The sequence below is a fragment of the Hipposideros armiger genome, unplaced genomic scaffold (assembly GCF_001890085.2).
Source record: "Hipposideros armiger isolate ML-2016 unplaced genomic scaffold, ASM189008v1 scaffold_15, whole genome shotgun sequence".
Lineage (NCBI taxonomy): Eukaryota > Metazoa > Chordata > Mammalia > Chiroptera > Hipposideridae > Hipposideros > Hipposideros armiger.
Window position 1 is genome coordinate 7,042,608 of NW_017731365.1, and position 13,834 is coordinate 7,056,441.

Sequence of the window (13,834 nt, forward strand, 5' to 3'; positions counted from 1 at the left end):
TGGACAAACAGTTAACCAAGTTTACTACTTGGAAGTGCTGAAAAGGCTGCATGAAAAAGTTAGATGACCTGAACTTTTCGCCAACAATTCATGGCTCTTGCATCACAACAATGCATTGGCTTACATGTCACTGTCTGTGAGCGAGTTTTTAGCCAGTAAACAAATAACTGTATTGGAACACCCACCCTCCCTACTCACCTGATCTGGCCCCCAGTGACTTCTGTCTTTATCCGAAGATAAAGGAAATATTGAAAGGTAGACATTTTCATGATATTCAGGATATCAAGGGTAATATAACAGCTCTGATGGCCATTCCAGAAAAAAGAGTTCCAAAATTGCTTTGAAGGGTGGACTAGGCGTGGGCATTGGTGCATAGCTTCCCAAGGGGAGCACTTCAAAGGTGACTATAGTGATATTCAGCAATGAGGTAAGTAGCACTTTTTCTAGGATGGGTTCATGAACTTAATTGTCCAACCTCGTATATATTAATACACCCATGAAACTGTCACTATGCACATGGTCATTACTCCCACGCTCTTCTGTAATCATGCCTTCCTGCCCCTTCTTGTCCCCATTTGAATTGTTTCCAATTTGGGGCTATTACAGATAAAGGTGCTGTGAACATTCATTTACGATTCTTTGTGTGGATATATGCTTTCATTTACCTTGGGTAAAATACCTAGAAATAGAATAATTGAGTCATACAGTAGGTGTATGTTTAACTTTTTAAGATGTTGACACATGGTTTTCCAAAGTGTTCTTATCATTTTATATTCCAATAACCAGTATATGAGCATTCCAGTTGATCCACACCCTTGCCAACACTTGGTATGGACAGGCTTTAATTTTAGCCATTCTAGTGAGTGGGCAGTGGTATCTAATTAGGGTTTTAATTTTGCATTTCTCTAATGAATATGGTGTTGAACATCTTTTCATGTGCTTATTTGGCATCTGTGTATCTTCTTTGCTAAAATGTTTAACACTTTGTTCATTTTTGGGGTATTTCTTGTATTGAGGTGTAAAAGTGTTTAATTTGGCAAAGTCCAAATTATTTTTTTCTTTTATAAGAGTTTGTGCATTTTATATCTTACGAGATCGTTGGCAAATTCAAAAGCACAAAGATTTTTTTCCTATATTTTTTCTCAGAGTTTTATAGTTGTAGCTCTTACATTTAGATCTACGAGGCCAATTAAGTTCGCAAACTCACTCTAGAAAAAGTGCTACATAGCTTATTGTAGAATATCACTATGGTCACCTTCAAAGTACTCCCCTTAGGAAGCTATTCCCTGACACCAGCACCTAGTCCACCCTTTGAAGCAATTTTGGAACTCTTTTTCTGGAATGGCCATCAGAGCTGTCATTGTATTACCCTTGATGTCCTGAATGTCATCAAAATGTCTTCCTTTCAATATCTCCTTTATTTTTGGATAAAGAAAGAAGTCACTGGGGGCCAGATCAGGTGAGTAGGGAGGGTCTTCCAATATAGTTATTTGTTTACCGGCTAAAAACTCCCTCCCAGACAGTGCCATGTGAGCTGGTGCATTGTCATGAATTGTCATGCAAGAGCCATGAATTGTTAGTAAAAGTCAGGTTGTCTAACTTTTTCACACAGACTTTTTAGCACTCCCAAATAGCAAACTTGGCTGTTTATCCAGTTGGTACAAATTCATAATGAATAATCCCTCTGGTATCAAAAAAAGGTTAGTAACATCATTGAAATAAGTTTACAAACTTAATTATCAGAACTTTTATGGTCCATTTCAAGTTAATGTTTGTAGATGATGTAAGGGTTGAAGTTTTTTTTTTCTTCACACATAGCCATCCAGCTGTTCTAAGAACATTTGCTTAAAAGATTATCCTTTTTCCAATGAATTGCTGTGATATGTTTGTCAGAAATCAACCATACAGAAGTAGATTTATCCCTGGACTCCTTGTTCAGTTGCATTGATCTATTTGGCTATCTTTGTGCCAATACCATAGTGTCTGGATTATTTTAGTTCTATAATAAGTTTTTAAATCAAGTAGTCTTCTTTTTCAAAGTTGCGTTTCGACTAATCTAAGTCCTTTACATTTCCACATAAACTTTAGAATCAACTTGTTGGTTTCTATAAGAAAGGCCTACTGGAATTTTGATTGGTATTTTGAATTAATAGAAAAATTTCTGCAGAGCTGATAACAATATTGAATCTTCTGATCCATGAACACTTTATATCTCTCCACTTATTTAGGTTTCTTTTATTTCTCTCGGCATTGTTTTGTCATTTTCAGTGTATAGGTCTTACACAACTTTGATCAAGATTTATCCCTAGGTATTTCACATATTTGATGGTATGGTAAACAGTATTTTTAATATTAGTTTCTAATTGTTCACTGCTAGTATATGCAATTGATATATATACTCACATTACTAATATGGAAATTTAATTGGTTTTCATATAATGATCTTGTATCCTACAACTTTACCAAACGACTTAGTTCTAGTAACTTTTTTCTAGGTTCCATAAGATTTTTTTATGTAGACCAGGTTTTCTCTAATCTTGGCATTATTGACATTATAGGATATTTAGCAGTATCCCTGAACTCCAGATGCCAGGAGCACCCCCTGCCCCAGCTGTAACAACCAAAAATGTCTCCAGACATCACCAAATGTGCCAAAATTGCCCTTTGTTAAGAACCATAGACATAGACAGTCTTGCCATCTGCAAATAAAGACAATTTTACTTCTTTATCAGTCTTGATGCCTTTTATTTATTTTGTTTGCCTTATTGTACTGGCTTGAGTCTCAAGTACTGTGTTTAAGAGCAAACATTCTTGCCTTGTTCTTAATCCTAAGGGGGAAACATCCCATCATTCACCATTAAGAATGATATTAACTGTTAAGTTTTTCTCAAGTGCCCTTTATCAGGTTGAGGAAGTTTTCTGCTATTCCTAGTTTCCTGAAAGTTTTTATTAGGAATAGATGTTAGATTTTGTCAAATGCTTTTTGGGGGGCGTCTATTAAGATGCTCTTATGGTGTTATTAATTAATATGGTAAATTACATCGATTGATTTTTTAGTGTTAAATCCAACTTGGATTCCTAGAATAAACCCCGCCTGATCAGGATTTATTATCTTTTTAAATATACTGTTGGATTTGATTTGCTAAAATATTCTTCAGAATATTTTATTCTTCAGAATAAATTAAAATATTCTTCAGAATATCTCTTTGCATCTTTTTTGATTTTGTTATCAGAGTAATGCTGGCATCAAAGAATGAGTTGGGAAGTATTCCTTCCTTTTCAGTTTTCTAACGCATTTATTTAGCATTGATTTCCCCTCCCCCTTCAATATTTAGTAGAATTCACCAGTGACACCATCTGGACCTGGAATTTTCTTTATGGGAAGCTTTTTAACTATGAAATCAAAATATTGAATAGATACAAGGCTATTCAGGTTATCTATTTCTTCCTGAGTGAGCTTTGATAGTTTGTGTCTTTCCAGAAATTTGTCCAACTCATCTAACTTGTCAAATCCATTAGTATGAAGTTGTTACTATTTTCTTGTTATCCTTTCATTGTGTGGATTCATAGTGATATCACCCCTCGTATTCCCAATATCGGCAATTTATATCTCTCTTCTTTCCCTGACCAGTCTGCCTAACATTTAAATTTGTCCCTCTTGGACTCCAGTTCCATCTTTTCTGCTCAGTGAGACCATCAGGCTCTGCCTGGCTTGTTCCTCCTGGCATTGTGGCCTGGTAACTCGAGGTAGTAAGCTAGAGCACGTCCACGGCTTACCTCATTTGTTTCCCTTCTTTCGTGGTTCTCTTGGGGCTAATATATATTTGCAAACTTTGTTTATATACTTTTGTCTTTATTTAGTTGTTTCTGGAGAAAGACAAATCTGGTTCCTTTTATTTCATCTTGGTCAGAAGCAGAAGTCCTCAGTACTGTTTCTACCTTCTTATATTTATTTTAATGTCAAGCTGGTCTATGGTGCTTAACTATAGAAATGATTTCACTGTTAATTCTGGGAGTGAGCGGGAGATACAAGGTCTTTCATAACTTTTCAGTTCTCAACTTTGTACCATGACAGACATCTGGATAATAGAATTTTGTCCAAAACAACAATACAGAAAGAATCCAGAGAAATGAGAGAGATATCTAATAACATCTCATCTGTAAAGACTCAAGAAAGTATTATTTGGCCAGTATTCCTTACTCTTCATCTTTTAATCTCAAAGGTAAAGGAAAGCATGATAGTTTAGGCTTAGAAAGACTAGGTTGTCCCACCTTCAGCTCTGTAAAAGAAACGTTAGGGGGAGCTCATTATATTTGGGGGAAGACCTCTCTAACCCTTGAGGTTTAACACTAATTGGCCTGAAGAAATGGATAGGTGTATAGACCACTTTTTGGTCTGACCCATTATGACATATCTGATGTTGTTACACAATACTCACGCTCTCCCCTTTTGTCTGTGTTTCAGGTTTTCTGTCTCAACTGGTCTCTGACAAGCCCCTGACTGAATGCATCCGTGCTGGCCACTATGCAGCAAGCGTCATAATTAAGCGGACGGGCTGCACCTTTCCTGAGAAGCCAGACTTCCACTGATGGAAAAGCAGGAAACCCAAGGCCAGGAGTACAGACACTGCCCTGATCGCTTCCTGAAAATTCCCATATTAATAAAGAAGAAACTTATCTGCCATCTTTTCCTACTATAATAATGTTCATTCTTAATTTAGAGGGTATAGTAAGTAATGCTCAGTAGAATCTTTATTCTCTCAACAAACTAAAAAATTATTTTCATAGTTCCATAGATAGTGCCACTTAAATGTCAATTAAACAGGAATGTAACATTTCAATAGGAATTTTTATTTCATTTTCAGTTACTTTGTAAATTCATGTGTAATTAGCAAATTGATCAGGTCTCTTTTTTTTACATTTCTGCTTTTAATGCAGATGCAATTTAATATAATAGTTTTTTTAATGAGTTAATCCTAACACATCAATCTTTAGCTTTTTATATAAGTATATTTAAATTTAGAAATGTGTGTATGTATGTATATATGTGTGTGTACACCTATATACATTCATACATACATGTACCAATATATACATGATAAATAGTCAAATAAGGTACAGAAATATTTATCTTGCCAAGTTATGCCAAATAATCTCTTCAGTGCATACTCAAATATATAATGAACTTTGGATAATTAAATAATTTGCCAAATTATGTTATATTACAATAGTCAAATCATTATCTTATATTTACTTATGGTACTCTGTAATTTGATACAAATAAAAACTTGTCATATGGGAATTTCTTTTTCTGTCTTTGCTGTGTGCTCAACAAACTAAGGAAGAAAGATCAGTATTTAATAGTGGGCTCTGAAATAATATCTAATTTGTTAATGGAGATAGAAAGAACAAAATACTACAATGAAATATAACAGTATTGGAAACCAATACGTCACTCTTTTAAGGAAGACAAAATGGTATAATAGAACCTCTAGAGTCAGGCTTAATTACCTTTATATTGACCTTGGGCAAATGTCTCAGCTTCTTTGAGCTCCAATTTCCATTCTATAAAATGGGATAATAACCCTTATGTACAAAGTCATCAAGGTGATTTGAGAGAGAATAGCAAATATAAAATGCTTGGTACAATGCCTTATGATACTTAATAAATACCTGCTGTTTTTATCATAATGATGACTGTTGTTGAAGAAGAAAAAGATAGTATTTATAAAACTGAATTCAAATCATAGAAAAGGTTCAGGTTTTTGTTTTGTTTTATGTTTGGGTAAACTTTAAGGTCCCCTGTACTGCCTGTCTTATTTTTATATTATTGAGATATAATTCACATAACATAAAATTTTCCATTATAAAGTATACAAATCAGTAGTTTTAGTGTGTTCACAAAATTGTGTAGCCATAACCATTATCTGAATCAAGAACATTTTCATCACTCCAAAAAGAAACCCTGGCAACTAATCTGTTTTGTGCTGCTATAGATTTGCCTATTCTGGACATTCATAATAACGGAGTCATATAATGTGTATTCTTTTGTCTGGCTTGTTTCACTTAGCATGTTTTCCAGGTTCATCCAGTTTGTAGCAGTTATCAGTACTTCATTTCTTTTATTTGCCAAATAATATTCCATTGTATAGATATACCATATCTTATTTATCCATTCTTCAGTTTATGGTAATTTGGGTTAACGCTTTGGGGCTATTATGAATAAGGCTGCTATGAACATTCATGTACAGGTGTTTTTGTGTGAACATATGTTTTCAATTTGGGGAGATATATACCTAGGAATGGAATTGCTACGCCACATGGTAACCTAAATGGTGATGTTTTTATTTGTTTGGTTTTTTTTAAGATTTTATTGGAGAATTGGGGGAGAGGAACAGCACTGGGGAATCGGGGAAGGGGAACAGACAAGTTGCTGTCCTTTTGTTCCTCAGTCCAGTTGTGGAGGACGTGGCTTCACTGGCCCATGTTGACATTATTATTGCGCTCTTCCCAGGTGAGGCAGATCGGTCGCCGGCCTCTGGACGGCCACTCACAGCAGCTCTTGGCAGCTCACATCGGCTGCGGGCCGCTCACGCTGGCTACTGGCCACAAACGGTAGCTTATGGCAGCCCACTGCAGCAGGGGCTGCAGCCTACACCGTCACTGGCAACGCAGAGAAGCCCAACTCCAGGTCGAGCTGTTGTTCACCTTCTTAGCTGTAGAGGGCAGTGTCACTGGCCCTCATGTGGGATCCGAACCGGGGCCCTGCTGCTCAGAGGTGGCGTCCCAAGCCAACTCTTAACCAACGTGCCACTCAGCCGACCCCTTAATGGTAATGTTTTGAAAAACTGCAAACTTTTTTTCATTCTCACCAGCAAGGTTTGAGGGTTCCAATTTCTTCACATCATTGCCAGTGCTTGCTATTGTCTGTTTGATTATAGCCATCGTGTTGGGTAGGAAGTGAAATGTCATTGTGGTTTTGAGTTGCATTTTCCTAATGATATTGAGCATTTTTCATGTGCTTTTTGGCCATTTATATATATATTTGGGGGGGGGGAATGTCTATTCAGATTCCTTGCCCATTTTTTAATTGAGTGATCTGTCCTTTTATTATTGAGTTGTAGCATTCTTTATATATATAAAGAATATATATATATATATATATATATATATGGTTATTCTAGATACGTCTCTTATCAGGTATGTGATTTACTTCCATTCTATGGGTCCTATTCTTTCTTCCATTGTGCGGGTCGTGTTTTTACTTTGTTGATGGTGTCCTTTGAAGTACAACATTTTTAATTTATATGAAGTCCAATGTATCTAGTTTTTTCTTTTGTGACTTGTGCTTTTGGTTTCATATCTAGGAAGTCATTGCTTTACCCAAGGTTATGAAGATTTACACCTATATTCTTCTCCTTTAAGCGTTTTATAGCTGTCACCCTTACATTTAAGTCTTTGATCCATTTGAGTGTACTTTTATATACATATGAGGAAGGGGGTTTAAATTCTCTTGGCATGTGAATATTCAGTTGTCCCAGCACTTTACTGAAAAGATTATTTTCTGCATTATTGAATTGTTTTGGCACCGTTGTCAAAAATCACTTGACCATAGGGCCGGCCGAGTGGTGCATTGGTTAAGGGCTGGCTTGGGACTCCATCTCTGAGCAGCAAGGCTCCAGTTTGGATCCCACATGAGGGCCAGTGACACTGTGCCCTCTACAGCTAAGATGGTGAACAACAGCTTGACCTGGAGCTGGGCTGTGAGTCGCCAGCAATGGCGTAGGCTGCCGTGAAGCTGCAGTGGGCTGCCATAAAGCTAACATGAGTGGCCGGCAGCCAGCATGAGCGGCCATTCAGTGGCTGGCAAGCAACTACCTCACCCGGGAAGAGCGCAATGATCACAATACCAACATGGGCCAGTGAAGCAACTTCCTCCACAACTAGACTGAAGAACAAAAGGACAGCAACTTGTCTGTTTCCCTTCCCCAATTTCCCAATAAAATCTTTAAAAAAAAAAAATCACTTGACCATAAACGTAAGGTTTTATTTCTGGACTCTCAGGTCTATTGCATTGATCTGTATGTCTATCCTTATGCCAATACAGACTGTCATGATTACTGGAGCTTTGAGTAAATTATAAAATCAGGAAGTGTGAGGGGTGGCCAGTTAGCTCAGTTGGTTACAGCGCAGTGCTCATAACACCAAAGTTGCCGGTTCAGTCCCCACATGGGCCACTGAGATGCGCCCTCCACAACTAGATTGAAACAACTGCTTGACTTGGAGCTGATGGGTAGATAAGTAGAAGAGACACTGATAAAAATTCTCCTACTTTTTTTTATGAGAAAATGTCTTACTCCAAGACTATTGATCAAGTACCACTCACAAGCTAAGCTTTTCTGATAGTCACTGTTTATAGGAGGTCCCAAATTATGCTATTTGGTAGTACTTACATGCACACAGATCACATAACTTTCTTGTAATAAGAAATAAGTCATTGGGATGTTTGTATTTTGTCCTTGAGCTTATGGCATACTTTTTAGTTCCCTGTTTTGGTAAAAGACAAAGGAAAAATAGTAGCTAGCATACCAGACTGGGTCTCAGGAAAACTGCCTCTGACTCATTAGGCATTCTCCTCTGTGGCCTAAGTTTTTCCATCTTGGAATAAGGAATAGTTAAGCTTGTCCCACTTTATAGCTTCTTGGTTTAACAGATATTTGAGGGAGGACATATATAGTATGCGGGAAGAACAATGAAGTTGTCAAGAAGACATCGGTTCTGGCCCAAGGTAAGCTTCAAATAGCATGTGACCCTCTTATTTCATGTAATTCACAAGATGTATTTTAGTTGTGACATCCCTAAAGTATAGCTATCTTATGGACCAGTGGTTTTAGCAAGGTTGCTTCCCTGTATGGGTGGTTCTTATTTGAGAAGTGACCCGGAAGGACTAAAGCCATTCATTTGTGTGTCACAGTTGGGCGAATGAGGTGCGCACAGGAGAGTGACACCCCAAGGTCAAGCCTAGGTGACCTGGAGAGTTAGGACATTGAGGTCACTTTAGTCTCACTCAGCAAGTGATCAAGGTTGCCAGAAAACTGCTTCTGTGAGGTAAAAAAGAGGATGGTCCAAAGCGTTTGGAGACAGGCTGGTGCCCCAATATTAATAGAGTAGAGCAGGAGAGAAAGAAAAAAGCAAGAGTGGCTGTTGTGTTCTCGTTTAGTTTTTACGTCTATCCTCATGATATGTACCTTTAAGTACTGCTTTATTTCTCTGAAAGAATCAGGAAAGAGTAAGACCTTCTTGTTAGATCAGGGTGAGGGAAATACATTCTTTATGTTAAAGTCCAAGCAACCTTGGCTAAAAGCTATTATTATTACCCAGTTTTGGGAAGCAAGTGTTGTCATTTTTTACTCTTTCAAAACAGAGAAGTATAATATAAATATTGTTTTAGACACACATAAGCCTACCGAATAAGCATGTGTTTGATTGGCAGTCTAAAAATCCTACCGGTGTTGAAATATAAACACGTGTACTTTATCATTTGTAACTCCATCACCCTCAGGAAAAGGGTCCATTTAATAATATTTCCATGGGATGAAATAGGTTTAAAATGTAAACTAGCTCTTCATGATTCAGTAGTGGTTCCATGTTCAAGTCCTTGGCTTTGTGTCCCCTTGGACAAGGTCTTGAACTGCTCTGAGCCTTGGTTTTCTCAACTGTAAAATGAGGAAAATACACCCACCCCCAGGGAGGGAATGTTAAGAGAATGTGTGAGTAAAAACAGTTTATAAATAAATTTAAATATGAAAAAGTTTGATCTTTTGCAAAGGCACCAAAGCAACCTAATGGGGAAAGGAAAGGCTTTTCAGACAGTGCTGTAATAACTTGATATCTAATGGGGAAAAAAATGAACCTTTACCTCACACAATACATAAAAATTAGAGCTGGATCACAGCCATAACATAAAAAGCTAAAACTATTAAGTTTCTAGAAGAAAACATAGGAGAGTATTTTCACAGCTTGGGGGCAGGGAAAAGTTTCTTGGGAGAGGACTTTGACAGCGCTAACCATAAAAGAAGAAAAATACTGAAAAATTTTTGAGCTTTTTGTTCATCAAGACACTATTAAGAATACGAACAAGCAAGCCAGAGTCCAGGATAAAATATTCACAACACATATATCTGACAAAGAACTTATATCCAGAATGTACAGTGAATTCTTACTTAATGTCATTGATAGGGTCTTGAAAACTGCTAAGTTATTTAATTTTACCATAGACTAATTGATCTAAATAACAGGTAAGTTCCTAAGGCATATTTCTATATATCAATTAGCCTATGGTAAAATTGGTTAATATAGCAGTTTCCAAGAACCTATCAACGACGTCAAGTGAGGACTTACTGTATTAAAAACTGCTACAACTCAAACAGATGACCCTACTAAAGAAAACATATGAGTGGCCAGTAAGCTCATGAGAAAGTATTGGACATCATTAGTCATGAGAGAAATGAACATTAAAACCTCAATGAGATATTATTGCACTAGAATGACTAAAATTTAAATGACAACACCAAATGTTGGAGAGGATGTGAAGCAACATTGCTCGTAGAAGCGTAAAATGGTACAGGAACTTTGGAAAAAAGCCTGGAAGTTTCTTATAAAATTAAACACATCTATTCTTTGATCCAGCCATTCTACCCCTAGTATTTACCCAAGAGAAATGAAAGCATATGTCCACAAAAAGACTTGTATTAGACTATTTATAGCTGTGCTATTCATTGTTGCCAAAAACTGGAAATAGGGTGGTCTGTCCAACAGCAGGAATATAGATAAAAAACCACGGTATACTTAAACAATGGAATAATACTCAGCAAAAGAGAAATTGGCTCCTATTGATGAAATAACATGAATCAATCTCAAAAATATTTTACTGAGTGAAAGAAGCCAGATATGAAAGAGTGCAGACTGTAAGATTCCGTATGTGTGAAGTTCTACAACAGGCAAAACCAACCTATAGTGAAAAAAATTAGAACAAGCGTTGGCTTTGTGGAAGAGGGGAGAGGTGGCAGTTGACTGGGACTTTCTAAGCTGACAGTGACGTTCCACGTCATAATAGAGGTTACAGATGTACGAATATGTCAGAATTTGGGGAATGTTCTACACACACAAAGGCCCTAAGCAAATATTGAACTCTAATTAATGATATGCATACTGAAAGAGATGTAGTGTATTGATGTCTTCAACTTACAGTGAAGTGCATCAAAAAATAAGGTGCATGCAAAGGTGAGTAGATACATGATAAGGCAAATACAGCAAAATGTTAATTGTAGAATCAAGCTAGTAAATAAATATTGGGTTGTCGGAAAAGTCATGACACATTTTTGCAACGAAAAACATAAAAAATATATGGGGCCGGCCGAGTGGCGCATTGGTTAAGAGCTGGCTTGGGACACCAGAGGGCCCCGGTTCGGATCCCACATATGAGGGCCAGTGACACTGCCCTCCACAGCTAAGATACTGAACAACAGCTCAACCTGGAGCTGGGCTGCCATGAGTCACCGGCGACGGCATAGGCTGCAGCCCCTGCTGCAGTGGGTTGCCATGGGCTACCATGTGTAGCCAGCAGCCAGCATGAGCGGCCAGCAGCCACTGTGAGCGGCCGTTCAGAAGCCGGCGACTGATCTGCCTCACCCAGGAAGAGCGCAATGATGGTGCCAACTTGGGCCAGTGAATCAACGTCCTCCACAACTAGACTGAAGAACAGAAGGGCAGCAACTTGTTTGTTCCCCTTCCCCCAATTCTCCAGCGCTGTTCCCATCCCCCAATTCCCCAATAAAAATCTTTAAAAAAAAAAAACGTCATGACTTTTCTGACAACCCAATAGATGGATGTTTGCTATATACTGCTTTATAATACTTTTCAGCATTTCTGTATGGTTGAAATTTTTCCAAATGTTGGGGAAAATATAAAATACTTAATTAGGAAAACCTATTAAACATAATAGCAGCATCTCATGAAGAAATAAAACAGCAAATAATATAAAAACCATACATATTATTTATTTCAAAATGTAACTTTGTTCATGAATTCTGTAACAAAATTAGCCAATCTTGTGCTACTACAAGGTTTCTTTTGACTACTAAAATCTCTAAGCTCCCCTTCTGGGAATGGGACCCCCCTCTCCTCATCTGCTAATTTACATGGCAGTTGGAATATTTTTGAACCACCTCTGCCAACACCAACCACACCTCTCCCCACCCAGCCTGAACTCACTGCGGTCTGTTTCTGCCCCTGAAGCATCCCTCTGATCACCAGCAAATTCCTAATTGTCAAATCCAATGGCCAGTTTTCATTTCTTACCTACCTTGTCTTTTCTCAGCATCTGACTTGGAGGACCGTACTCTCTTGAAACTTCTTATTCCCTTGATGTTTATACAAGCACTTTTTCCTCATTATCTTGCCTCCTTTACAGCCTCTCTACCTCAGGAACACCTCCTCTGTCTTCAGTTTTGAGGCTTCAGTCCCACAAGCCTTTTGTCACTCTATAAGCTCCTCCTAGATGACCAATTTGCCGCCCACGATTTCATCTATCACCTGTTCACTCTCAACTCTGTTTCTAACCCTTTTTCCCTCCTGAGCTTTAGGCTTGAAACCTACAAGTCAGCACCTTGGGATATTCTGCAGACACATTGATTGTCAAAGACACCCCACCTTCTCTTGAACACCCAGGTCCAGTCTATTCCTCCTACTTTTTCTGTCTCCATTAGTAGAAAGAATTCTTCCTGACTTTTCCCTTCCTCACCTATACATCTAATTGATCACCGAGTTCTGTGGGTTCTCCTCTTATATGTCTCCCTTGCCTCTTTATCCCCTTAGGTGTAATTTAGATCTTCATGTCTAACTAATTTCCCCAACTCTGGTTCTCCTTCGTTAGTCAGCACCCTCACCATGGGGGATGCCTTACTGAAGTAAAAACACAGTCACATGCCCTGGTCTGTTTAAATTCCTTGAGCACACACCCCTTAACCACCGCCTTCCTACTGCCATCCCTCCTTATAGCTATATATCTCATGCTTCTATCTAGATTACTGTTTTCCTTCTACCGCAACTCAGGTTTAAAGATTCAGTTCAAAGGTTAGTTTCTTTGAAAAATTTTCTCGAAACCTCCCAGACAATTATTTTCTGCTCCATTCTTTTTTCTTTCAAAGTACATTACATATTTCCTTATTGTAGTTTATACAAGCATAATGTATCATAATTATTTATTGGTGTGTATGTCTTGTTTTCTAAGACAGGACTGTCAACTGCCACATAGTAGATGCTGACTGTTTGTTCAGTGAAGGCCTTTCCCACTTCTCCAGATCTCTGCAGTGAGTTAGAGACTTAGGGATGACCGGTCACCAAGGATTTTAGCTGCCAGAACAGCTATAATTGTTCATATAATCTGGTTATACTTCTGTTCACATTCTCCACACTGGAATTCTTCCTTCTCCATCCTTAGAAGTCTATCCCCTAAGAGAGCAAGAGAAAAGGGTACCCAGGTTGCTGCAGCTGGTCCACCTTCTTTCCCTCCCTAATCACATAATCAATATGCACATAAATGAAATGTGATCACGTGGTACGGTGAAAGCTTTTATCCTCTGTGATTTTGATCCTTGTTCAACTCAGACAAAGCTATAGTGTAAGCGACCTAGAACTAGAAAACTGGGCTCTAGTCTAATCCCTGCACTAACTAGCTGGTAAGGGGGAAAGTGATTCCACCACCCTGAACTTCAGTTTTTCCTCTTTAAAATGACTTGGTGCAAGATATTTGTAAAGACCTAGCACAATATAT

At 38.0% G+C, this 13,834-nt stretch overlaps 1 protein-coding gene across 3 annotated transcripts in view; it reads left to right on the top strand.

The window, feature by feature from the left end:
- ADK (adenosine kinase) overlaps nucleotides 1-5,302 on the top strand; it is a 537,152-nt gene extending 531,850 nt beyond the window's left edge. For 2 of the 3 annotated variants that reach the window (XM_019626043.1, XM_019626051.1), the window contains exon 11: nucleotides 4,466-5,302. In XM_019626043.1, coding sequence (XP_019481588.1) covers nucleotides 4,466-4,590 — 125 coding nt within the window. In that variant the 3' untranslated portion in view covers nucleotides 4,591-5,302. The remainder of the gene's footprint in view (nucleotides 1-4,465) is intronic. The other variant, XM_019626058.1, reaches the window with a different exon arrangement.
- The last annotated feature ends 8,532 nt before the right edge of the window (nucleotides 5,303-13,834 follow it).